Source organism: Rhodotorula toruloides (genome assembly GCF_000320785.1).
Source record: "Rhodotorula toruloides NP11 unplaced genomic scaffold Scaffold3, whole genome shotgun sequence".
NCBI classification, from domain to species: domain Eukaryota; kingdom Fungi; phylum Basidiomycota; class Microbotryomycetes; order Sporidiobolales; family Sporidiobolaceae; genus Rhodotorula; species Rhodotorula toruloides.
In genome coordinates this window covers 385,086-407,981 of record NW_015622963.1, presented here as the reverse complement: position 1 = coordinate 407,981, position 22,896 = coordinate 385,086, and the positions used below count along the sequence as shown (strand labels likewise).

The window sequence follows — 22,896 nt, the reverse complement described above, 5'->3', positions numbered from 1 at the left end:
AGCAGTCTCAGCGCAGTACTCAGCGAAGGTGAGGGTATGGGAGATGAGGGAGGAGCGCAACCCAGGGTCTGCGTCCTCCTCATCGCACTGTCACGCTCACAACGCTCGTCTGGACATGCTGCGTGCTCCGCGTGATCTTCTCAACCCTTGCTCTACCCTCTCATGCTTGCGCGGTGCTCGCGACGAGGACGCCGTCCCCCGCTCCCAGCCGGCAGCGAGCGAGGCGACGAGGGCGGATGTAACGAGGCGAGCAGTGCCGGAGGATGCTGGTATGTCGGATCGCTCACTCCTAACCTGTCGTATTGCTTACCTGTCCGCCTCAGGCCGCCGTCACCGAGTGTCCAACCTCCTCGACCTCATCCTGCGCCTCATCCTTCTTGAGCTGCACAACGGACTGCTTCGGTCTATCGACAGAGAGGGTGCACGACAAGGAGCACCGTCGCACTACCTCGTCATCAACAAGCGCCTTTATATCCTCGCCCGACCAATTTCCTCCGCAACCCGCCAAACTCGGACCCTGCTAACGTCTTGCTGCGTACGCTGTCTTCGACACGAGAAGCAGACTGGATTTGCGAGGCCGACCTCGTGTTCGCAACGCAGGAACCGGTCCTGTACCTCGCCCTGATCTCGCAACTGCGCAATGAGCGGCTGGAGCTGGACATGGAGGTGTCCTGGACGCAGGGCACTGCCGAGCATGCGACTGCGGTAGCGGTTGCGACTGATGCGCTGAGTCACACACTGCGCAACTGAAGCTCCTTGTGAGCCTGACGCTCTACGCTCCAGCTTCGGCTGACGACCCGCACTTCTCCCTCGACCGCGATGTTCCATCGCTGCGGATCCTCCGCCTCATCAGGGTCCCTGGTTGACGGGGTTTGTCAGCCGTTCAACTACGTCGCACCTGTTGGAGCTCATCAACGTGCTGGATCCGTCGCCGCTTCGCGAGCTTGTGGTCAAGGCCGGCCCGAACATCGAATTGCCGACAAAGCTCCCGGTGGCAGTTCTCCCGTCCCTCGAGTGTCTTTCTCTCTTTGGTCCTGTCAAAGTTCAAGTAGGTACCGAGATCCCTCGCAGATTGGTACCGACCGCAGATCTCCTGACCTGCAGGCGAATCTTGCCAGTCTTTCGACCCTCTTGCGGATGCTCCGCGGCCTCAAGGAGTTTGTGCTCGTCGGAGTAACCTCCGCCGATGCGCCGTCGACCGTTGACGTACTCGCGAAGCTTTCGCCTGGCGAGCGCGCCATTCGCTTTCCTCACCTCACCGGCTTACTCGCATACCTCCACCACTCGACGCAGGTAGTCCGCTTCACGCGCGAGCAGATGCGCTGGACACGGTCGTCGGTCGATGAGGTTGGATGAGGAATTTGTCGGCGAGCGGTGGACGCTTTTCTGGATTAGCAGGACCGCCTTACTGCCCTTCTCGGTTGGTCCCGTTCTCGTCGCTCCAGCCGTACGAGAGGACCACCGGTATTGCCAGGCGACGGTACGAAACCCCCTTCGGCACGTTCCCCGTCCCTCGCCCTCGCTCGCGCCTCGTCTATCTTCGCTCTGTCCCCTTGCTGTTTCCCAGTCTCCTCGCCCCTTCGCTGACCTGGCATGTGAGGCCACCGAAAGAGCGAGATCTTTCGCTCTCTGACTAGCGTTTTTGTCCGCCAGGTCGCAGGCATCTGAGGATGCTTCCCTCGAGGAGAAGGAGAAGCTGGATGAGGACGAGCTTGGTGAGGATGCGCTGTCGGTCGTTTCAGATGGTGCGTACAAACTGCCCTTTCCAAGCCTTCGCTCACTCGTCGACTTCCCAGACTTGCGACAACCTCGAGGACTCCTGGACTCGCCGGACGAACTTCTCTCGCCAATCTTCTACCAAGTGTACGAGATCTTGCGAGCGTCGCGAGCGACAGACGGAACTCGCCAGCAGATACCGACGCACTGTCTTGCACTCAACAAACGCCTCGCCGCCCTCGTTCGACCCATCTGGTGCCGCGACCTCTTCTCGCCGCCGTCCGCGAGCACCGGCAGCTAGCTCAATAGGGTGCTTTCAGTCCCAGGCGTGAAGGATCTTTTGCGGACTGTCGACATCGTCATCACTTCGCCCGAGCCGACACTCTACCTCACGCTCCTTGCGCACTACGCCGGGATCGCCTCGCTCACGCTTGACATCGACCCGGCGGCTAGCAAGGATTCGTCCAGAACCGTCAGCAAAGCAATCACTCGACTACTTCGCCGACTCCCGCGACTCTCGTATCTCGACCTTCGGCGCTGCGCCGACACAGACGACCCGGACCTCGATCTTGCTGTCGATGTTCCCGCCTTGACTTCGCTCGCCGTCAATGCGGGAGCATGGTATGACGGCAATATCCAGCGAGGTTCAGAGAATATTCGCTTCCTGGAGTTGCGAACGTCGACCCTCGCAGGCATCTGCATCCCTCCGTCGGCTGAACATCTTCGTTTTCGACCAATGCTAGGCCGTTCTCGCGACGAGAGCGTCAGTGTCGTACCCCTCAAGGGCTTCTTGAAGGAGGTGCCGGTGCGTACGTTCTCTTCGATAGCCTGCCCGCCCCGATTCTGACGCACGAAATCGCCTTCGCCGCCAGACACGTCGTTTGTCGCTCGATTTTGCCACTCTCGGTGCTACACGGGACAGAATCGATCGGGGTTTCGAGCTATTGGACCTCCTCGAGGACCTTTCCGCCAGCAAGATTCGTCAACTCGACATCAGAGCAGCCGCAAGCTTTAAACTACCGGAGGAGTTGCCGACTAGACCTTACCGCATGCGTACACTCACCATCACGGGAGGCCTCAACGTACACGTACGCTTGTTGCCTGCTTCACCCAGGCTTCTTTGCGACGGTTCGCGCTGACTCGCTGCGTCAATAGACCTGCCTGCCCACCCTGACATCGTTCCTGTCACTCTTCAGCTCTTTGAACGCATTACATCTGCGAGGGGCGCGCTTCGGCGACACCGAAATGTCAGCAGCTGCGATGTCAGAGAGGTCCGTCGGCGCACTCGCAGTCAAACTCCCTCACCTTGCCGCCTTCATCGTCTTCTTGCGCGCAACAACCCGGATTCTCGACTTTCGGTTCAGGCTGGAGGGCGAAAGGACGGAAGTGCGGTGGAAGAGGAAGTCGAGACACGAGGAGTTCAAGCGGGAAAGTTGGTCGTGGTAGAAGTTCTTCTTCCGATAGTTCTGCACTGTTCTGCACTTGTTTCGCTTCTCCTCGCGCAGTACGACGGGGCAGAGGACAAGAAAGACTGCTTTTGCACGACTTCTACGGCGGCCGGCCTTCGCAACTGCCGTTTCTACAACGATCCTCACTTGACCGCCTCGCTAACCTTGCCATCCCCCGCCTTCTCGACTTTGTCAAGCGTAACGTCGTCCGTCAGCCTGACCCACTCGAGCCCGAACGCCACAATCAGCCCAACAGCCGCCAACGCCGTTCCCGTAATCGACAGAATGCGCTGCGTCTCGCCATGCGCACGCGACATGGCTTCGCGCACGGGCGTGCCGGGAGGATACTTGGCGATGAGGCCGATCGGGTTGGCGTAGGCCTGTGCGGCGAGGGTCGAGTTCGAGATGTAGGACTGCATCTTGCCGGGGACCGAGTTCGACCAGATGCCGCCACCGATCGCGCTGCCGACGCCGCCAGCGAGGTAGTAAACGGTGAGATAGCCACTGTGAGAGGAGACAGCGGGCTGTCAGGAAAGAAGGCGAGAAGAGACGGAACGAGCGACTCACGCGGTGATGGCGCCGAGGTCTGCGAGCGATCCACCAGCGATGTCAGCGTACTGCTATCACTTACAAGCTGCTAAGCGACTCACGCTCGTGCTTCGAGACAGACTGGATCGCCGCCTGCACAGGGAAACCGATGCACCCGACGCCGAACCCACGAACGAGCTGGACGACCGCCAAGTCGCCCTTCGACGCACCCGCGTCGCGGTAGCGAATCATGAGGCCGAAAGCGAGGACCTCGATGCAGAAGCCGAGGATGATGATGGGCTTGAGGACGCGGACGTAGCGGACGACGATGCCCATCACGGCTGCGGTGAGCGTGCCGGTGAAGGAGGCGATCGAGGTAATGCGCGTCGCGGAGAGGGTGGTCTGGTCGCCGGCGACGAGGAGGTAGGTGTAGCTGCGGAACGGAGATTCGTTAGTTACGGCTGATGCGAGCGAAGGCATGCAACTCACAAGTAGGATCCGATGACTCCGCCTGCGGCAGGGTGGATGACGGCGAGGAAGAAGCAGACGATGACGGTGCGGTTGGTGAGGAGAGTGAAGGGGATGAGCGGGTGTCGGGCACCAAAGCGTTCCCAGAGGACGAAGCCAACGACGAGGATTCCGCCGACGGTGAGGAGCGCAATCGAGTGGGCTGCATGGCAGAATGAAGGCTGTGAGCCGGAGAGCGCGAAGACGAAAGAACGAGAATAGCTGGATGACAGGAGTGAAGCGAGGCGAGGAAAGAGGGTACTGACCGTCGCTCCAGTGCGAGCCTTTTCCGTTTGCAATGGTGATGATCGTAAGGAGCATGCCGAAGCCGCCAACGAGGAGGAGAAGACCGACGATGTCGAGCGACCAGAAAACTGAGACGGTCTTCTGCCAGAACGAGCGGTTCGGTGCGCCGTCCGAGACCGGCACGGGCTCGACGGCTTTCTTCGACTTGCGCATGCCGATGCCGAGCGTGAGCATGACGGGCACCGCAAGCGCGGGGGTCAGGATGCAGAACATGCCTGCGAAGAGGACCCTGGTCAGCGGAGACCAATCGAAGAGGGCGAGTCGTTGCACTCACCGATGCCCCATCGCCACATGCTTGCGTCCTGGTTTGCTCTGCCAAGCAGCGACTGCGCAATGTTGCCGCTGACCCAGACGTTGATAGTCCCGGGAATTGACGGAAAGATGGACCAGAAGAGGCGGTTTCGGAGAGACGAGATGTCGGCGATGATGATGTTCTGGAGGAGGAAGAGGCCGGTGATGCCGAGGACGTTGATCGAGGTGCCGGCGGCGTAGGCGTAGATGTTTTGTGCCGAAGCGACGACGATGTAGCCGAGTGCGTAAAGGAAGACGCAGAGCGCGTAGCACTCGATGCGGCCTGCGACGTCGGCGATCTTGGCAATAGGAGGTTGCGAGACGGCCTGCAGGCGAGCGAAGGATGATCAGGACGCTCTCGTCATCTCGTCAGGAGGACCATTTCGACGACGGAGGAAAGCGCACCTGGAAGACGGACTTGAGCGCCGAAATAGTCGTCAAGGTCGAGTGCGCGGCGAAGGAAACAGACGTAGCGGCGCTGAGGTACGAGCGATTTGTGTACTGGTCGAGCGACATCACGTATGCGAGGAGCGCGAAGCCACCGTACAGCAGGACGCGATACGTGAGCGACATGCGGTTGCTAAGCGCCTCCATCTGTCGTACGCCGCGGCTCTTTGCTGGTACAAGAGCTGCAGCGGCGACGTCGCCTTGCTTGAGAGGCGGAGGTGCCGATGCATAGTCGGCCTTTTCCTCGTCGATGATCTCGTGTGAGGGAGCACGAGTCGATGGCGTAGACGACATCGTGCTGTGCGAGTGTCAGAGAAGCGGGGAGTAGGCGGTGGTGGGAGAGCGAGGGCGGGAGGAGTAGGGAGGGAGAGGGAGGGAAAAGAGGGTGCGGTCGGGCGAGTCGGGGCGAGGGCGACGAGCTTTTCGCATCAGATAAACGGGTGCAGCCGGCGAGACACGATCACGCCGGGGCCAAGCACTCGGCGCCGACTTGGGTTGGCGCTAACCCGCACTCAAAGGCCGGGGAAGGGCTCGTCGCGGCAGAGACAGCGAGCGGGCGGGCGAGCAGGCAAGCGAGCAGCGACGTCGTCCAGTTGTGAGCATCCAAGCACGCGTGCAAGCCTAGCGAGCGACGTCGGTATCGCCAGGAGAGCCCGTCAATTCGGCGGAACTGATGAGGGACTGCAGTCGGAAGACGGGCGTCTGGCGGGTGTGCTGAACGTCCAGTCGATGGTCAAGCATTGTCATAAATCGTAAGTACTCCTCAACAACCCGCTCGAGGCTGTGGTAACTTAGCCGTGGGACGAGGGAAAGGAAGGAGAACGGTCGACTTCGCAACGAGGAGGAGGAGGAGCCGCTCAGCGAGCGTACTGGCGACGAGCTGCGATCTGAACTATCTTCAGAGTACGCTCATAAGCTCAATATACGGGTCGCAGAGGGAGAAAGTGACGAGGAGAAGAACGACGCCCCCTGTCTGCTCTCGACCAGCGACCCTTCACTGCTGCTCGCTTGACTTGTCGCTGTTGCTCGTCCGGACAGAGTTTGTGGCTTGCTTGAGCGCATTGACAGGCAGCAGCGCCACCCTGAGCGGACCCTCGCCCTTCTCCCTCCCCCTCGAACCCCACACGTCCCGACCTCGCCTCTCGTCGTTCTCGCTCGACTAGGACCTGCGAAGCCGCCTGAACGATGGAGGAGGTCGAGGCTAAGACTCCGCCTCCGTTGCCGCCACGACAGCCTTCCCCCGCAGCTGCCGTATCGTCTACCAGCCTCGCTCCGCCGCGACCGTCAATCTGGGACAGGGCTCGCTCGTCGACTATTGGAGCGCTCGATGCGGCGAGGACAGGATTATTCACGAGCAAGGCTGCAGAGAAGGTGCGCCGCGCTCTCTCACGCCTAGAGCCGAAAGTCGTCACGCTGATCATTGTTCCCGTCTCTCAGGCTCGAAACGATTCTCTCGGTCCCCTATCCCTTCCCGACGAATGCGCACGAGCAGCCCGGATAGTCCGCACCTTCACCCTCGACGCTGCCGACTTGCCGACCGAGATCTCGCTCGACGAGCGACGAAAGAGCCAGGTCATCCTGCGCAAGGTTCCGACAGAAGTCGTTGCAGCGGCTCAGGGTCTTGTCGTTTTGACGGTGTTGAAGAAGTCGGGAACGGAGGGAGAGGCCGCTGGAAACGGTGTCATGCTGGCGAGGTCGCAAGACGGGCGTGCGTACCGTTCTTGACAAGTAGCGCGTCTCTACACAGGCTGATCCCGCATCCTAACAGGCTGGTCGCCTCCTTGCGCGGTCGTGCTGGAGAAGTTGCTGCTCGGCGAGGAGTTGGACAAAGACGTGGGCGATCCTTCGCCTTCTGCAGTCGCGACTCGTTGCTGAGTGGTCCTTCTGCGCAGGTCTACGATGTGATGCTCGTTCTCCGAAGCAACACGACCGTCCAGTCCCTCTTTGACCTACCCGTTTTCTTGGGCGGCGACTTGAGCGTCTCTAGCGGTTCGTCTTCTCACCGCGTCGCTCCTCATCTTCCCGTTCACCAGCTGTCTGTTTGCAGGCCCCGTCGGCAACGGCATGATGCTCGAGGAAAAGATGCAGGCGGCGGCTATCTGGGTATACGCGAAGAACAAGGCGCTGTATCAGCCTCTTCAGCTCGAAGGCGCCGTTCTCGAGCAAAGATCGGAGGACAACTCGTGCGCTGTTTCGCCCGCTCGCTGCTGCGTTCACGCTGACGGTGGCTTCTCTCCCAGGTCGGCCTACGGCCGGCTCGTTTCGCCGCGCGAGGTCCTCGAGGGTTCGGTCGAGGCGCCAGGCTGGTCCGAAGGCTTGCATCACACTGTCGCAGCAGCAGAAGGTGTGTCCTTCGCTGGTCGACTTGTGACATCGCTGACATCCCTTGTGCAGGCCTCGACTTCCAGAACGACCTCATCCCGCTTGGCCCCTCCTCGAGCGAAACCTTCCTCTCGCCCGACCCAGCCGCCGCCTCTCCCGCTACTTCTCCCACTCTCGCTTCATCCGCTCCTTCGCCACCTCACGTCTCCCCTCCCCCGCTCGTCACCCGCTCGACAGCTTCATCCGGCACCTCGTTCCTCTCCTATTTCTCCCGTCCACGCGCCGGCTCATCCTCCCAACCCAACCAGACCTCTCCCTCCGCCACGTCGCCCTCGTCTCGCCGTCGACTGCCGAAAGAAGAGCTCGATGACGAAGACCTCGCTGCGCGGCGAGAGATGGAAGAGGCGATGCGGTCTTTCGGCATCGAAGATCCGTCTATCAACCTCAAGTCTCGCGCGGAGGATCCGCTTCTAGTTGTTGATGAACGGTATGGCGAAGGTGATCCGGAAGAAGCGGAGTCGACTGCCCAGACGGGCGGGACGGGCTCAGCGACGCCAGAGTTGACGGCCAGCCCAGGCAGTCGCCCGAGCTTATCGCTTCTCTCGATTCAAGCAACAAGCGCCGTCTTGAGCGACGAAGTCGAGCACCCGCCCGACTCGCCCAGCGCGAAATTCGCGTCACCGGCTCTCAAGCAAGTCGAGGAGGCGAGCGTGAGCAGGCGGGGCTCGACGAAGGGTAGTCCGAGGGTTGGGCAGGGGGAGAAGCCGCCTGTGCCGCCGCGGAGGACGCCGAGGATTGGGACGACGGGGAGCCCGAGGCCGGGTAGTCCTGCTGTGCAGCAGGGAAGCGAGGAGACGAAGACGGCGGAAGAAGGGCATGAAGATGGAGAGGCCGCACAAGGTGAGGCGGAAGGTTCGCCAGCTGACGAGGAACAGGCGAAGGAGGGTGAGGGTGACGGAGAGTCCGAGTCGAAGGGCGACGAGGAGAAGAAGGACTGAAGCGGCGCTAAACCAGACACTGGGACCCCTTGTAGCTCGAGCAGACCCGCGCATTGCATTGTGACTGTTTAGACTGAGCAGGTTACGCTCCAACGAGCCGAACAACGAGCTGAGGCAAATGGAGCGATTCGCCTATAGTCGTCTCCTTCTCGCGACGGCGAGGAGAACAATTGCTAAGATCCTGACTGCGTTGCGATGGTGAGATAGACCGGACAAGGTTCGAGTGGTGTGTAGGGATCGTTCGGACATCTAGCGAGACAGGTCTACGTGCAAGAAGGCCGCTTCTGAGCGAGCCCGAGGAAACGCGAGGGAATGGAACGTAACGACAACCAGGAGAAAGGGGATAGGTACAACGAGCGGAAAGAGAGTGAGAAACGTCTATGACTTGCGGCCAATGAAAGCGCGGTGAGCGGCCTCCATCTCCTTCTGGACGCCGGGCTGGACGGCTGCGTGGCGGAGATACTCCATCGCTGCGAATGGAACATCCATTAGCGGGAGGACGACTGCCAAGGAGGAGGTAGCGGACGTACAGAACTCTCCCTTGCCCTGTGTCATTCCTCGCAACTGGCTGGCGTAGCCGAACATGGCCTACGAAGCGGGTACGTGTCAGGTCACAGATGGACAACGAAAAGGGTGGAAGCGGCGCACGTTGAGCGGGACCTCGCAGATGACGGTGAATTCCTCATCGCGAACCTCGGTGTCGACGATGCTGCCCATGCGCTGGTTGATTCCGCCGATGACATTGCCCTGGAACTCGGCAGGCGCGATGATCTCGACCTTCATGATGGGCTCGAGGACGACGGGTGCAGCCTTGGGGAAGGCCTCGCGGAAAGCGCCCTGCGCAGCGAGACGGAAAGCAAGTTCGGACGAATCGACCTGGTGGGCGGCTCCGTCCTCGAGGACCATCTTGACACCGCAGATCTGGTGACCGGTGAGGATACCGCGCTCGAGAGCGTCGTTGAATCCCTGCAGACACAAGCAAGGTCAGGCGAGTCATTCACAATCTAGAGGATTGCCGCAACGCACCTTCTGAACGGCGGGGATGTAGCCAGTCGGGATGTTTCCACCGATGACGACACTCTCGAACGCCGTGTCCTTGCCCGTCTCGGGGTCCATCTCCATCGGCTCAAGGCGGCCGACAACCTTTCCGTACTGTCCAGCACCGCCCGACTGCTTCTTGTGGGTGTAGTTGAACGGCACGGCCTGTGTGATGGTCTCGCGGAAGGCGACGCGAGGCTTGCCGGTGATGCACTCGGTGTTGTACTCGCGGCGCATGCGTTCGACGTAGATGTCGAGGTGGAGCTCGCCCATGCCGGAGATGATGGTCTGCGCGGCGAGAGGCGGTCAGTCATCGAGAGGCGCAAGATGCGGTAGACAGCTGCTCACCTCCTGCGACTCGGCATCAACGTGGACGCGGAAGGTCGGGTCCTCCTTCTGGAAACGGTTGAGAGCGCGCGAAAAGTTGGGTGTTTCCTGACCCTTCGGGCGGATGGCGAGCGAGATGACGGGCTCAGGGACGAACATCTGGGTCTATTCACGAAGAAACAGTTCAGCAAGAAAGACAGCTGCATTGTGAGGACCGCGACGCACCATAGTGAAACCGCCGCCTCCAGGCTGGTCCGAGAAGGTGTCGCCCGACGAGCACTCGACACCGAACATGGCGCAGATCTCGCCAGCACCGATACTGTCGACGTCCTCCATCTCGTCCGAGTGCATTCGCACCAACCGGGGAACCTTGACCTTCTTGCCGGTACGGACGTTGGTGATGACGGCGCCCTTCCTCAGCGTGCCCTGGTAGACCCTGATGTAGGTGAGCTGGCCGTAGCGACCCTCTTCGAGCTTGAACGCGAGCGAGACGAGCGGCGCCTTCGAGGTCGGCGAGAGAGTCTGAGGCGGGTCTTGCGGCGCCTCCATGTTGGTCGCGACTGCGGGGACCTCGTTGGGCGTGGGAAGGTAGAGACAGACGCCGTCGAGTACGGGCTGGACGGACTTGTTGGCGAGTGCGGAGCCAGTGAAGACGGGGGTAAACTTGAGGGCGATCGTCGCGCGGCGGACGGCGTTCTGCGCAAGGAGCCCCGTCAGCGTGCGGATTGCAAGCCTCGGAAGCTCGGAAAAACGTACAGCCATCTCAACCGGCGTGATTTCCCGCTCCTCGAGCCACGCATCCGCAATCTCGTCGTCCACCTCGGCGAGCGTCTCAACAAGCTCCGCACGCTTCGCCTTAGCCGCCTCGACGTACTCTGCCGGAATCTCGTCCTGGCGAACGGTGATACTGTAGGGAGAAGCTGTCAGCGAGAGATGATCTGTCTGAGAACTGCACAACTCACCCCTTCTCGCCCTCGTTGAAGACAGCCTTCATCTGAACGAGGTCGACGACGCTGAAAAGGATTCGACGGTCAGTCAATGCAGCCAGACGAGCGATCGAGCGGGAGAAACGCACCCAGCGAAGTCAGCCTCAGCACCCATCGGCATGGTGACCATGGCCGCCTTCATGCGCAGCTTCTGCCGGATCTGGTTGAGCACTCGCTCAGGGTTGGCGCCGGCGCTGCGGAGCAGGCTAAGTCAGCGGCTTTCCGACGCGATGGAGGAGAAATGCCTCGCACCGGTCCATCTTGTTGATGAAGGAGAGACGAGGGACGTTGTAGCGACGCATTTGGCGGTCGACGGTGATCGTTTGGGACTGGATCACGGCGGAAAAGGTCAGCAAGAGCGGAAGGAGCCAACGAATTGAGTAAAGAAGCGGCAAGGCGCACCTGAACACCCGAGACCGCGCAGAGAACGAGGACGGCTCCGTCAAGGACACGAAGAGCACGCTCGACCTCGATAGTAAAGTCGACGTGACCTGCGAAAGGCGGATCAGCATAACCTCCAGTGCAAGCGAAGGTAGGAGGACTCACCCGGCGTGTCGATGATGTTGATGCTGTACTTGCCCTCCTTCTCCTTGTCCGCCGCCTGCTTGACCTCCCAGTCTGCGAACGTCGCGGCACTCTGGATAGTAATGCCCTTCTCACGCTCCAGCTCCATCGAGTCCATCTTGGCGCCGACACCGTCCCGACCACGGACCTCGTGAATAGAGGCGACGCGACCGGTGTAGAACAAGATACGCTCCGTCAAAGTCGTCTTGCCTGCGCAGAACAAGCCACCGCGAGATCCCGAAAGTCAGCCCGACCGTCCGAGAAGGATCCGCCCGACCTCGCAAGGACTTCCGACGCACCCGAATCAATATGAGCACTAATTCCGACGTTCCTCAACCTCGTCAATCGAGTCCTGTCCTCGTCGGAGAGCGGGAACTTGGCCGCGAGAGGCTGCACCGGTTGAGGCTTCCCTCCCTCATCGCTCCTCAACGCCGAGGCGGCGAACGAACGGCGCTGGAGGGCGACCCGAGGCGTGCGAGTCGACTGGGCGGCGAGCGAGCGCGCTGCGGCTGTGCGGGAGGGCGCGAGCGAGCGAGATGCTCGAGGGAGTTGAGCGCGGAGGGAGGAGGCGGCGGATCGCAGCATAGCTCGCGCGAGGGAGTGGGTGCGCCGGGATAAAGGGTATCTGGGTATGGACCAGTCGACCTGGCCTTTTAGCGGAGCGCAGCGAGCACAGTGGCGAGCGAGGCGGGCGTCGAAAGAAAGTCGCGGCGGAGTCCTCCGGCAAAGACAACTTGATCTCCTCCAATACTCGCTAGTAGGAGCTGGTGACAACGGGTATGATGGCACGACACGACTACAAGCAAGCGGAACTGCAACCGAAACCAAGCGGGGGGTATCGACCTCGTCCGTCCTCCGTCCTGCGCCTTTACTTGCGCTTCTTGCCCGGTCCAGCGGCTGCGGAAGGCTTACAGGTCAGCACAAAGTGTCGATAGCAGCGAGGAAAGAAGGAGACCCACCTGCGCCGCCCGCCTTGCGCTTCTTGCCCGCCTGGACGGGTTCTTCCTCCTCCTCGTCTTCCGCAGCAGCAGCGGCTGACGGTTCAACGTCGCAGTCCGGGCAGAACCACTCGCCTGGTAACGGAAACGTCAAGGGATACGCCGATGGAAGACTGAGGAGACGGGACGGACCGTCGGGAACGCCTTGCAGCGGCGGGTTGAGGCAGCCCGCATGGAAGGCGCCTTCGCACTGTGAGGAACGCTCGTCAACCGTCAGTCCCACAAGCAGTTCCAGCGGCACGGAAAGGTGAACATACCTTCTCGCACTCAAGAATCTCGCCCTTGTCCTCATCCGCCTCATACCCTCCACACACCCTACAATTGTCCGTCGTCTCGAGCACCATCGGCCACCTCGCCAACTCCTCCCAAGCACCTTGCTGCGTCCTGCTGATCCCCGCTGCACGCTTCTTGCCTGCCGCTGAGTCAGTCGGTGCGGGAGAGGGAGGTTTCGAGGGAAGAGGGGAGGCGGAGGAGCCGAAGGAGAAACCGAAGCCGGAGATGTCGAAGGTGGGCTTGATGGCGGGTGCTGGGGCTGCTTCGGTGGCGGGAGCTGGTTCGGCGGCGGGAGCAGGAGCGGCGGGAGGAGGCGTCGGCGCATCAATGATCGCTTTCGCTTCGTCCTTCGCAGCCTGCGTAGGCGGCGGACGCGCGATGAAGAAGGTAGTCGACTGGCCGGCAGCAATGTCGAGCATCTCGATCCCGTCGAGGTACTCGATCCGCTGCGGCTTGGTCGCGGACTTGGGCTGCTCGCGTCGTTGCCTGCATCAGCTCCCACCTCTGAAAGATACAGCGAAATGAACGCACCGCCCCTTGCCCGAGCGCCAACTCGCCATACTGCGCGTTCTGGCCCCAACTAACCGTGAACTCTCCCTCCTTCGGGTCGTTGGCATGTACGAAGAGCGTCACGCCGCCGGACGAGATGAGCGTGCATTTGTAGCCCATGATGTCCTGCACGTAGCGAGGTTGCATCCAGGGCTTCGACCGACGACTCCAGTCAGTGCCGCCCGAGCGTCGAAACGAGGCGAGCGAACGCACCTGCCCCGCACTCCCATCACCGCTCGTCTTCCACTTCCCGCAAAGCAACACGCCCTCCTGGTTGTCGATGAAGAGCGTGTTGGTCGACCCTGCCGCGATCTTCTTGCAGCGAGTGAGGACGTTCGAGCCGGAGAAGTAGGGGATCAGGGAGGGCGTGAGCGAGTCGATCTGTGCGCCGAGTCCGAGGCGGCCGAGACCTGCTCGACGCGCTTCATTAGCTCACATGGACGCAGAGGACATAGACACAAGAAATAGGACGAACCGCCAAAGCCCCACGAGTATGCATACCCGTCCTCATCAAGCGCAACGTTATGCTGCTGTCCGCTGGTGATCTGAACGATCTTCTTGCCCTTGATGGCGCCTTCGACGAGGAGCGGCTCGCTCTGGACGATGAAGAGGACGCGCGAGCCGGTGATGTGCTCGCCTGTCTGTTGGTGCGGGAGGTGCGTCAGCTTTAGGTTCACTCATCGCTCAGCGCCAATACAACGAGCGCGACGAAGTCGACGGGGTCGAAGCAAAGCGGTCGAGCGAAGGGAATTCGAGACACACCTTTCCATTCCCAAGCACGCCCTTCTCGCCCGTCCCAACCGCAAAGACCCTCCCACTCTCCGCCAACAAAAGCGAATGGTTCGTCCCCGCGCTGACCTGCACAACCTTCTCCTCCTCGATCCCACCGCCCTTGATGCGCCTCCACGAACTGACGTGCTCGCGCTCTTCCGAGTGCCCGCATTGGCCTACTACGTTCCATCCCGCGGACCAGGCCTCGCCTGAATCAGTGACGAGGAGGGTATGTCCCCTCCCGCACGCGGCGTGGACGATCTTCTGCGCCTTGAGAGCGGGAGGGGCGTTCGAGTCGGGCAGGGAACGGAGGGGGAAGGGGAATGGTGCGGCGGGTGTTGGGGAGGGGATGTCGTCGGATCCGAGTTGCGGGGTCGTGAAGGAGGCGGGGAGAGGGTGGGAGAGTTGGTGGTGCTCGTTCCGGCCGAAGAGGTAGGCCTGGCCGTCCACTGCGGGCGCAAACGGTAGGTGGGAGGAATTCGCTGATTGTCAGTGAGAACGTACGGGTCAATGCGACGGCATGAGCACCCGAGTGCGACGTGAAGACGCGAGTGAATTTGACTGCGAGCGACAGTCGAGGTCAGCCGCCGCGCCAAACTCGACCGGATGGCTGGCGACGCACTGTTGGCGACATTGCGGACGATGTGAGCCGCAGGGAGATCAGGCCTGTCCAGCAGGCGAAGCGTCAGCGAGTTCAAGGGGAGTGCGAGCGGAGCAAGACCAACCTGAGCGGGTTGACGACGTTCTTGCCCGACTTGTCCTTGCGTCCGAGGGTCGCAAAGTCGGTTCTGCGGCGTTGGGAAGGGCGCAGGACACCGCAGGGGACGGGAGGGAGCGTGTCGCAAATCGAGTGGGAGGACGAGGAAGGTCAGTTTCGTTCAAGGTGACGGAAGGAGAACGCGGCGCACCCTCCTGCAATCAAGACTGCAGTATTGACGAGCAGCGAACAGCCAGCAACGAAGCCAGTCAGTCCGTGAAGCGGGCAATGAGCGACGAGTGCGAAGCGAGCGGACGAGCGGACGACGCGGAGAGGGGAAGTCAACGTCGCGCGCGCCTGTCCTCGTGCAAGCGTCTGGGGCTGGTAAACGAGGCCGCGTGTGTTGTGCGCGGCGCGTTGTTGTGCGAGTGTGACAGGCTGCGCAGAGCGGCACGACGAGGACGAGTGGAAGCGGAGTACGTACGGCGACCCCAGGGGTGTTCGATGCGAGTAGGCGCTGCCATACTGAGCGCGGTAAGCGGGTTTGTAGTACTGCGCGCGGGTTGGGCCAGACGCCAAAGGCCGCGCGGACAAGTTCGAATCGCTCGCACGCCAACAAAGGCTTACCGCGACAGTAACTCGCTCTGTGTGCAGCAGGAAAGGGTCTCAAGGGTGTATACACGGTCACTGGACACGGACGCTCTACACACGCCTTCGAACGACCCGCCAGCGACACCCGCAGCCTCCAAACTCGCCTCCCCTTCCTCCAGGTCGTCACTCGCTCGAAACGGCCCCTCGAGTCGCCTGCGACGGGTGATCGTACGCTGGGACGAGCCAGACACGCCTGCTAGACCGACTGAGCCCCCAAAGGACCGCCCACGATGGACCGCTCGTTCGGGTCGTCGACCAGTCTCCTCCACACCCCCTCGCCTCTCGACCGGCGCTCGTCCCCTCTCTCCTCGAGCACCTTTCTCGGCACGGCCCAGCTCGCACAGTCCATCCCCGCATCCTCATCCACAACAACCACCGTCCAGCCTCTCTCGTTCAACCCGCAGAACGTACCCGTCCGCACGACAACCTCTGCGTTTGGGTCCGCTGGCAAGGCAGTGAGGTTCTCCCCTGCACAGACGAACGCGGCAGGGTACTCGTCTGCCCCGTCGAGCCGGATACAGGGATGGGCGACCCCGCCGAGGAGCCACGGCTCGCCTTCGTTGCTCAAGACGGCGGCGGCCAATGCGAGCGGCGGCAGCGGATTCGGGTACGGGAAGGGCGCAGTCGCGACTCCTCCGCGACAGCAGGACGGCGGTGGGAGTAGCGCTTCTGGGCAGAGCCAGGGCCAGGACCAGCAGCGACCCGCTCAGTTGCACTTTCCCAACCTCGCTGCGACACCTCACAAAGTCCAGTCCGCCCTCGCGCACACGTCCTCGTTGGCCGTCCACGCCGTGCAGGATCGCGTCCACCACGCCGAAGCGGTCGCTCAAGACGTCAAGAAGAAACTCGAGACTGTTCCTCTCGGTCGGGGCGAGGCCGCGCACCGGTTGCGAGTGAATGCCGTCCTCCTCGTCGCGTGGTGGGTCTCGAGCCGGACAACGCTCTACCGTTTCGCGGCGGGCCACCTCGTCGCCTTCGCACCCGGCCTTGACACCCCGCTACACATATGCGAGACGGTCCTCCTCCTCGTCCTGTGCTACAACATCATCGACTCGCTCAAGACTCTCAACACGCTCTCGTCCCTCCCCGCATCGACGACCGTCGCGCCGTTCTCGTCCCCCGCACGACCAGGTCCCATCCGTCCTTCGTCGTCCTCCGCATCGCTTTCCTCCCCCGCCCGTTCGTCGCCCAAAACTCGTCCCTCCCCATCCGTTCTCGAATCCCCCTCGGCAGCAAACTCACCCACCACCTCCCGCCTGCGCACAAACCTCTCCACCCCTTCCTCGCCCTTCCGTTCCTCCGCCCTCGCTTCCCCTCATCCACCAACTCCCCAAACTCCCTCTTCAGCACTCAAGCACTCCCAGAATGCAGCAGCGGACGAAGCAGCCTCGATTTTGAGGCGGTCGTTTGGCGCGCACACCCCTACGCAGGGAGAGGCGGGAGCGGTTAAGGATCAAGTGCAGGGTGCGTTGGTGGCTTACGAGGCGAGGCATAGCGTGCAGGAGAGTCCGAGTGCGGGGAGGAGGGTCAAGGTGGAGAGTAGGGAGGACGTCGAGAGGTTGTTTGAGTGAGCGGCGGGAGGACGGTTGCTGTGAGGTCGGTTGGCGTGAGGAGGTAGCGTGGTTTTGCGACAGACAATGCAGCATATACGGCCGTTGACTTCTCTCTCTCGGTGCGAGCGAGAGACCCATGAGCGCATGGGCGCAGTGCATCCCAACTCTACGCTTCTACGTCTCCTCCTCAGGCCCTCCCTCCGCCGCTCGCTCCCGCCACCCAACCCAAACCACATACCGTCCCCCTCGCAACTCGCCCCCCTCCCTCCCGTCCTCCTCCCAACCCACCCTCCAAACCCTCCACCTCTCTCCCCCCTCCTCCTTCCAAGCCCTCAGAAACTCCTCCAGCGGTTCTTCGTCCCGTATTTCGCTGGCTACGAGTACGATAGTGTCGGGACCGGCGTGGCGCAGGATGGTCTTGGCTAGGGGTGCGGAGAGGGAGGGGTTGTAGATGCAATCTGAGGCGAGGATCAGGGAGGGAGGGGAGGGGAGCGGTGGGTGGGCGGCGTGAGAGGCTGCAGGGGAGGTAGCCGAGTATAGAGAGTGAGGGTGTCGGTCCCATGCGGCTGCTTCGACGAGCCAGTCTAGCTCCAGCACCTCAACAGGCGCTTGCTCCGTCTTCGGCTTGCGAGGTGCATGCGAAGCAGACGTAGGGCGCGTCGAGTGTCGCTGAGAAGGAAGAGGTGTCGCGCGAGAAGGAGGCGAAGTAGGCGGATCCATCAGCCCTTTTGCGCGCAAGTTGCGCACGACGAGCGGGAGGTTCGCCAGCTGGTCCGAGAAGATCCATCGGCCTTTCGGCGTCGATTGCGAGTAGATGTCACGCAGTGCGATTCCGAGGAACCCAGTTCCGGAACCGAGTTCGAGGATGGTCGAGGAGGAGAACGAGGGGAGGAGCGGAGGATGAGAGGGGTGAGGGAAGTGGTGTTGCTGGAGGAGATAGCGGGCAAGGTGCAGACTGCGAGCAGCACAGCTTCTCCATCAGCTCTTGCGGTGTCCAGACCTGAAGAGCCGAAGGAAGTACGCCTCGACGCACCTGATGCGCCAGAGAACCGACCCTACCGCAGCGTAGATTTCGTCAGCGCCTGCGCGAGCACGAGGGACTCAAGAGTGCTCTCTCTGACGCACCTGTATCGCCCTTCCTGTTGCGCAAGTCGCCCAAAGATTGATGCACCTCTACCTCGACAGTCACTTCCTGCCTCGCCATGTCGCCCTTTCGTCCGGCCAAACCTTTCGCAGCCTTCTTCACCCTGCTCTTGACCGCATCAGACCCATTCGCGTCCGCCCAGGGGTTGCGGACGGTGAGAGAGAGAGGGAGGACCTCGTCCTTGGAGGAATGGAACCCCAGTCCTCCTTCAGACGGCCGCTCTTCGTCTTGCGCTGTAGTCCCTGGCGCATAGGAGAGCTGCAACTTTCTCGTCACGAGCGCAAAGATCTGTCCAGCGCGTGTGAGAGGCGGGTGAGCTCGCCTCGGGTTCGGTGGGGAGGAGAGGGCGTACTTCTTCGTCTACGTCCTCGACGAGCACCGAGCCAGCTGGCAAGTTCACAGAAGGGCGTGTTCGAGTCATCGCGAGCGGTCGCAGCGGGGTCGGACGAGCATGGTGTGATGGAGGAGTGAAAGGGAACTCCTCGGGCAAGGCAGAGAGATGCTGGATGATCTGCGAGTTGCGCTTCTACTACTGGAACAACGACTGCCCACCTCGCTCTACCGGTCCTGCCGTTCTGCGCGGTACCGCTGCGCCGCTGCTTCCCGCTTGAGCCTGTGAGACGTGCAGAGGTAAGTTGCGCGTTCTCGCAGGAAAGGAACGAGTCGAGACGCACCTCGCCTCCTTGGCCGCCAACCCGTCCTTGCCCGCCATGCCCAAGATGCCTGCAATCAGCTCGACCGCCCGAGGAGAGTCGTCGTTCGCCGGAATGGCATACGTGACGATTCGGGGGTCGAGGTTGGTATCCGTGATGCCGATAGTCGGGACCTCGTTCTGCGTCGCCTCGCGGATGGCGTGCTCGTTCAGGGTAGGCGAGAGGAGGACGAGGAGGTCGGGCTTGAACGAGAGCGGCGTGACCTTTTGTGGTGTCAGAGGGCGTCCGGGCCGTCCTCCCCTCCGCTGCTCGTGTGCCCGCTGCTGCTCCTCGGTGACTTCAGGCTGCGGCACCGCGCACCACTTGAAGACCTCCCGCGCATTCGAGATCGTACCGGGCAACCACTTCGTGACACCGTACCCGTTCTCCCCCAGCCGCTTGGCGTTCTCAAACACGGCCTTCTCTGTTCCCTTCAAGCTCCCGACGAAGACGACCCGTCCATCACGCTCGACGACGCCCTTGAGCACCTGCGCGGCTCGACGAAGTGCAGGGAGGGTTTGTCGGATGTCGATGTACGACAGGCCGGCTCGGGTTCCGTAGATGAGGGGGAGGGAGGCGCGGTGTGTGTTGGCTTTGGAGTGGCCGAGGTGCGCCCCTGCGGCGACGAGGTGGGATGCGGTAACGGAGACGGGGGTAGGCGGTCGGGAGACGTTGTGATGCGACTGGTAGGTGTTGTGGCGGTTCTGAGTCGACCCGAGCTTCTCAAAGACCTCGGCTGTGCCATGCGGACAACAAACAGGTCAGCCCGAGACCTGGTGAATGCCGATGCGATGGGGGAAAATCGCAGGATAGGCGATGAGAGCGAGTGAAGCGACACGCACCGTTGTAGCGCTGGACCCTCCGTTGCTGAACCTTTTCGAGGAGCGCCTTGTACGCTGCCTCGTGCTCGCGCTGGCTCCGCGAGACGAACGCCGGCTGGTCTGGTGCGGGTGCGGGCGAAGAGGGAGCGGCGGCGTCTGTCTGCACCGCGCGGCTGGGCTGCGCGCGCGATGCCCGTGTGCACGCTGACGCTGCCCGCGCGACCGACGCTGCTGCCCGGACCATCGCTGTGCGCGCAGAGAGAGCGGTGAGCGAACGAGATGGTCGAGCTGGGCGGAGCGAGGCGACAACGGCGGAGTGCTCGCTTCGACGGCTCTCGGGACGGCTTGCGACTCGACAGAAAGTGCACAGAGTGCTCTCACATTGCAGCGGGCTGGCCAAACTACCGCAAGAGAGAGAGGGAGGCTGCTTTCTGAGGGCGTCCGAGTCGCGCGAACGCCGTACCGGCCTCGGGATGGGCGCGTTCTAGGTTCAAATGGTACGTACAGTCGTAAGCAGTCCATGGAACAACGAGGCAAGCGTCCGCTGGTGGTGAGGACCGGATACAGGGGAAACGAGGCGAGTGAGCGGGTTCGGCGCGCCCGCAAGAGCCTTTCCGGGATACGCCGGTCGTAGATCGTCGTGACGGCTAAGCAGCACAACCAGCAGAGAGAAAGCCTCCGTCTGCGGTTGGAGAGAGGCTTGGGGAGCAGTTCCAGTGAGGAGACGTGAACAGTCCGCCTGCCCACAACCGCCTGAGTCCGTGGTCGGTGTGGAAGTCATTCCATCGTGCCGTCTGCTCCCGATCAGACCAGGATTCAAGCCAGCCACTTCGAGCCGGAGGAGATCAAGCGAGTCGCGGATGCTGTGTGAACTGGGTCGTCGAGCGCAAGCACCACAGCTCGGGAGGGGGCGCCAGTTGGTAGACCCGTCGAGACAGTAGCTATGTAGCCAGCCAGGCAGATAGAAAGCAGCCTGGCGTTGTGAGCGTGTGTCGACGAGGTCGAGGTGTTCCCTGACGAACGTCTCGCACCAACTGCTCGCTCGCCGCTGCTCAAGCACGCTTGCAAGGCTCTCCTGCTGCTTGTGACTCTGAACAGACTCGTTTGAACACCTACAAATCCCTTGCCTCGCTCCCCATCGCCAGTCCCGCTCGCCCTCCCTCCTCCAACGACACCAACCCCGCGAGCTGCCACCTCGCGCCCCTCGACTCGCACAATGTCGAACTGGCAGTCAGACCCGCTGCATCCCATCGCTGTCCTCCGTGAGTACCTTCCCGTCCCCAGCGAGCGCTTGTGGGCACCGCGCTAACCGTCATCACCTTGCTACTCCTCCCCCGCTTACTCTCCGACACACTCAGTCGACGAGCTGCGAGCAGAAGATGTCGCGCTCCGACTGAACGCCATCCACCGCATCTCGACCATCTGCCTCGCCCTCGGCGCCGAGCGAACCCGCACCGAGCTGATCCCGTTCCTCCAAGAGTCGCTCGACGACGACGACGAAATCCTCCTCGCACTCGCTGAAGAGCTGGGCGGCACGTTCGTCGAGTACGTCGGCGGACCCGACTATGCGCACCTCGTCCTCCCCATCCTCGAGCACCTTGCCGGAGTCGAGGAGACGCTCGTTCGCGACAAGGCTGCCCAGTCGGCGAACCAGATCTGCGACGTCCTGAGCCAGGAACAGGTCGAGGAGCACTTTGTCCCGCTCGTCCGACGCCTCTCGACCGGCGAGTGGTTCACCTCGCGCACGTCGGCCACCGCCCTTTATGCCGCCGCATACCCGAAGGCGACGCCCCCCGTGCAGGAGGAGTCGATCAGGATGTACTCGAAGCTGTGTGAGGACGACACGCCGATGGTCCGACGAGCCGCGGCGAAGGAGCTCGGCGGTTTCTCGAAGCAGCTCGGCCACGACAACCTCGTCAACAGCCTCCTCCCCGCCTTCCGCAAACTGTCGGGCGACGACCAGGACTCGGTCCGGCTACTCACCGTCGAGTCGATGATCGCGATCGCCGAGCAACTGAGCGAGGACGAGTGCAAGAACCTCCTCGGGCAGACGATGAAGTCGCTCGTCAACGACCGGAGTTGGCGGGTGCGGTACATGGTCGCCGACCACTTTGTCAAGCTCGCCAAGGCGGCGGGTGAAGACATCGTTCGCGACGAGCTCGTTGCGGCGTACGTTGCGCTGCTCAAGGACCAGGAGGCGGAGGTTAGGACCGCGGCGGCTGGGCAGATCCCCGGTGCGTCCCATCGCTGCCAAGCAATTGATTACCTGCTCACGCTCCTCGTGTACCGCAGGCTTCGCCGAGCTTGTCGACCGCGACACCATCCTCAACCGTCTCATGCCCTGCATCCGCGACCTCTCGACCGATGCTTCTCAGCACGTCCGCGCCGCGCTCGCGAGCCAGATCTCCGGCCTTGCTCCCCTCCTCGGCAACGACGCGACCATCGAACACCTCCTCCCCCTCTTCCTCCAACTCCTCAAGGACGAGTTCCCCGAAGTCCGGCTCAACATCATCTCGAAGCTCGAGGTCGTCAACAACGTCATCGGCATCGAGCTCCTCTCGAAGGCTCTCCTCCCGGCCATTGTTGAGCTCGCCGAGGACAAGCAATGGCGCGTCCGACAGGCGATCATCGAGTACATCCCGCTCCTTGCCAAGCAGCTCGGCGTCGCCTTCTTCGACGAGCAGCTCGCCAACCTCTGCATGGGGTGGCTCGGCGACCCCGTCTTCTCGATTCGCGAGGCGGCAACGATCAATCTCCGCAAGCTCACCGAGGTTTTCGGCGTCGATTGGGCCAAGGAGACGATCATCCCGAAGGTCATGGAGATGGGGCACAACGTCAACTACCTCTACCGCATGACGACTGTCTTTGCCATCACCGCGAGTTTGCGCTCCCTTTTCTGGTCCACAAAGCGGCTCGACTAATCCCTTCCTCCCGCAGACTATGGCACCGGCTCTCGACATTGACTCGATCCGGTCCTCGATCCTTCCCACCGTCGTCTCGCTCTCAGCCGACCGGATCCCCAACATCCGTTTCAACGTCGCCAAGGCGTTCGAGGTTCTGTCGCAGTCGCTCGCATCGCAGCAGGGCGGACCCGACCTCGTTTCGAGCGAGATCATCCCGGCGCTCGACAAGTTGAGGAGCGACACGGATGCCGACGTGCGCTTCTTTGCGGAGAAGGCGTCCGAAAAGGCGAGGGAGGTCGCGAGCGGCGAGGCGCAGGCTGTCAGCGAGGAGGTCGTCATGACCGACGCTTGAGCGGCGTGACGAAG

General features: G+C 62.2%; 8 protein-coding genes across 8 annotated transcripts; 3 read left to right on the top strand and 5 right to left on the bottom strand.

Annotated features, from left to right (window-relative positions):
• Positions 1 to 3,307: 3,307 nt before the first annotated feature.
• On the bottom strand, positions 3,308 to 5,537 carry RHTO_04727 (MFS transporter, siderochrome-iron transporter; the record flags this gene model as incomplete). The annotated part of the gene is made up of 7 exons (XM_016418391.1): positions 3,308 to 3,668; positions 3,732 to 3,750; positions 3,815 to 4,125; positions 4,182 to 4,362; positions 4,466 to 4,720; positions 4,780 to 5,122; positions 5,202 to 5,537. 7 exons carry the CDS (start codon positions 5,535 to 5,537, stop codon positions 3,308 to 3,310), a joined length of 1,806 nt encoding a protein of 601 aa, XP_016275667.1.
• Positions 5,538 to 6,428: 891 nt separating this feature from the next.
• On the top strand, positions 6,429 to 8,563 carry RHTO_04726 (Ysc84 actin-binding domain protein; the record flags this gene model as incomplete). The annotated part of the gene is made up of 7 exons (XM_016418390.1): positions 6,429 to 6,614; positions 6,681 to 6,951; positions 7,012 to 7,076; positions 7,136 to 7,232; positions 7,291 to 7,426; positions 7,484 to 7,587; positions 7,638 to 8,563. 7 exons carry the CDS (start codon positions 6,429 to 6,431, stop codon positions 8,561 to 8,563), a joined length of 1,785 nt encoding a protein of 594 aa, XP_016275666.1.
• Positions 8,564 to 8,941: 378 nt separating this feature from the next.
• Positions 8,942 to 12,063, bottom strand: RHTO_04725 (elongation factor G; the record flags this gene model as incomplete). The annotated part of the gene is made up of 13 exons (XM_016418389.1): positions 8,942 to 9,033; positions 9,094 to 9,151; positions 9,212 to 9,529; positions 9,590 to 9,889; positions 9,950 to 10,093; positions 10,154 to 10,624; positions 10,685 to 10,835; positions 10,891 to 10,941; positions 11,004 to 11,108; positions 11,167 to 11,243; positions 11,317 to 11,405; positions 11,461 to 11,688; positions 11,778 to 12,063. 13 exons carry the CDS (start codon positions 12,061 to 12,063, stop codon positions 8,942 to 8,944), a joined length of 2,370 nt encoding a protein of 789 aa, XP_016275665.1.
• A 283-nt stretch (positions 12,064 to 12,346) lies between these two features.
• On the bottom strand, positions 12,347 to 15,290 carry RHTO_04724 (regulator of chromosome condensation family protein; the record flags this gene model as incomplete). Its single annotated transcript, XM_016418388.1, has 13 exons — positions 12,347 to 12,375; positions 12,438 to 12,551; positions 12,609 to 12,666; positions 12,734 to 13,219; positions 13,281 to 13,451; positions 13,512 to 13,708; positions 13,774 to 13,939; positions 14,061 to 14,518; positions 14,574 to 14,630; positions 14,692 to 14,735; positions 14,795 to 14,857; positions 14,978 to 14,993; positions 15,251 to 15,290. The coding sequence occupies 13 exons, from the start codon at positions 15,288 to 15,290 to the stop codon at positions 12,347 to 12,349; spliced, it is 1,899 nt and encodes a 632-aa protein (XP_016275664.1).
• A 357-nt stretch (positions 15,291 to 15,647) lies between these two features.
• On the top strand, positions 15,648 to 16,988 carry RHTO_04723 (uncharacterized protein; the record flags this gene model as incomplete). Its single annotated transcript, XM_016418387.1, has 1 exon — positions 15,648 to 16,988. The coding sequence occupies one exon, from the start codon at positions 15,648 to 15,650 to the stop codon at positions 16,986 to 16,988; it is 1,341 nt and encodes a 446-aa protein (XP_016275663.1).
• Positions 16,989 to 17,144: 156 nt separating this feature from the next.
• RHTO_04722 (nicotinamide N-methyltransferase, putative) lies at positions 17,145 to 18,535 on the bottom strand (the record flags this gene model as incomplete). The annotated part of the gene is made up of 4 exons (XM_016418386.1): positions 17,145 to 17,925; positions 18,004 to 18,025; positions 18,096 to 18,402; positions 18,467 to 18,535. 4 exons carry the CDS (start codon positions 18,533 to 18,535, stop codon positions 17,145 to 17,147), a joined length of 1,179 nt encoding a protein of 392 aa, XP_016275662.1.
• A 137-nt stretch (positions 18,536 to 18,672) lies between these two features.
• Positions 18,673 to 19,871, bottom strand: RHTO_04721 (small subunit ribosomal protein S2; the record flags this gene model as incomplete). The annotated part of the gene is made up of 3 exons (XM_016418385.1): positions 18,673 to 18,727; positions 18,789 to 19,542; positions 19,649 to 19,871. The coding sequence occupies 3 exons, from the start codon at positions 19,869 to 19,871 to the stop codon at positions 18,673 to 18,675; spliced, it is 1,032 nt and encodes a 343-aa protein (XP_016275661.1).
• Positions 19,872 to 20,843: 972 nt separating this feature from the next.
• On the top strand, positions 20,844 to 22,882 carry RHTO_04720 (protein phosphatase 2 (formerly 2A), regulatory subunit A; the record flags this gene model as incomplete). Its single annotated transcript, XM_016418384.1, has 4 exons — positions 20,844 to 20,889; positions 20,986 to 21,861; positions 21,920 to 22,488; positions 22,565 to 22,882. The coding sequence occupies 4 exons, from the start codon at positions 20,844 to 20,846 to the stop codon at positions 22,880 to 22,882; spliced, it is 1,809 nt and encodes a 602-aa protein (XP_016275660.1).
• Positions 22,883 to 22,896: the final 14 nt, after the last annotated feature.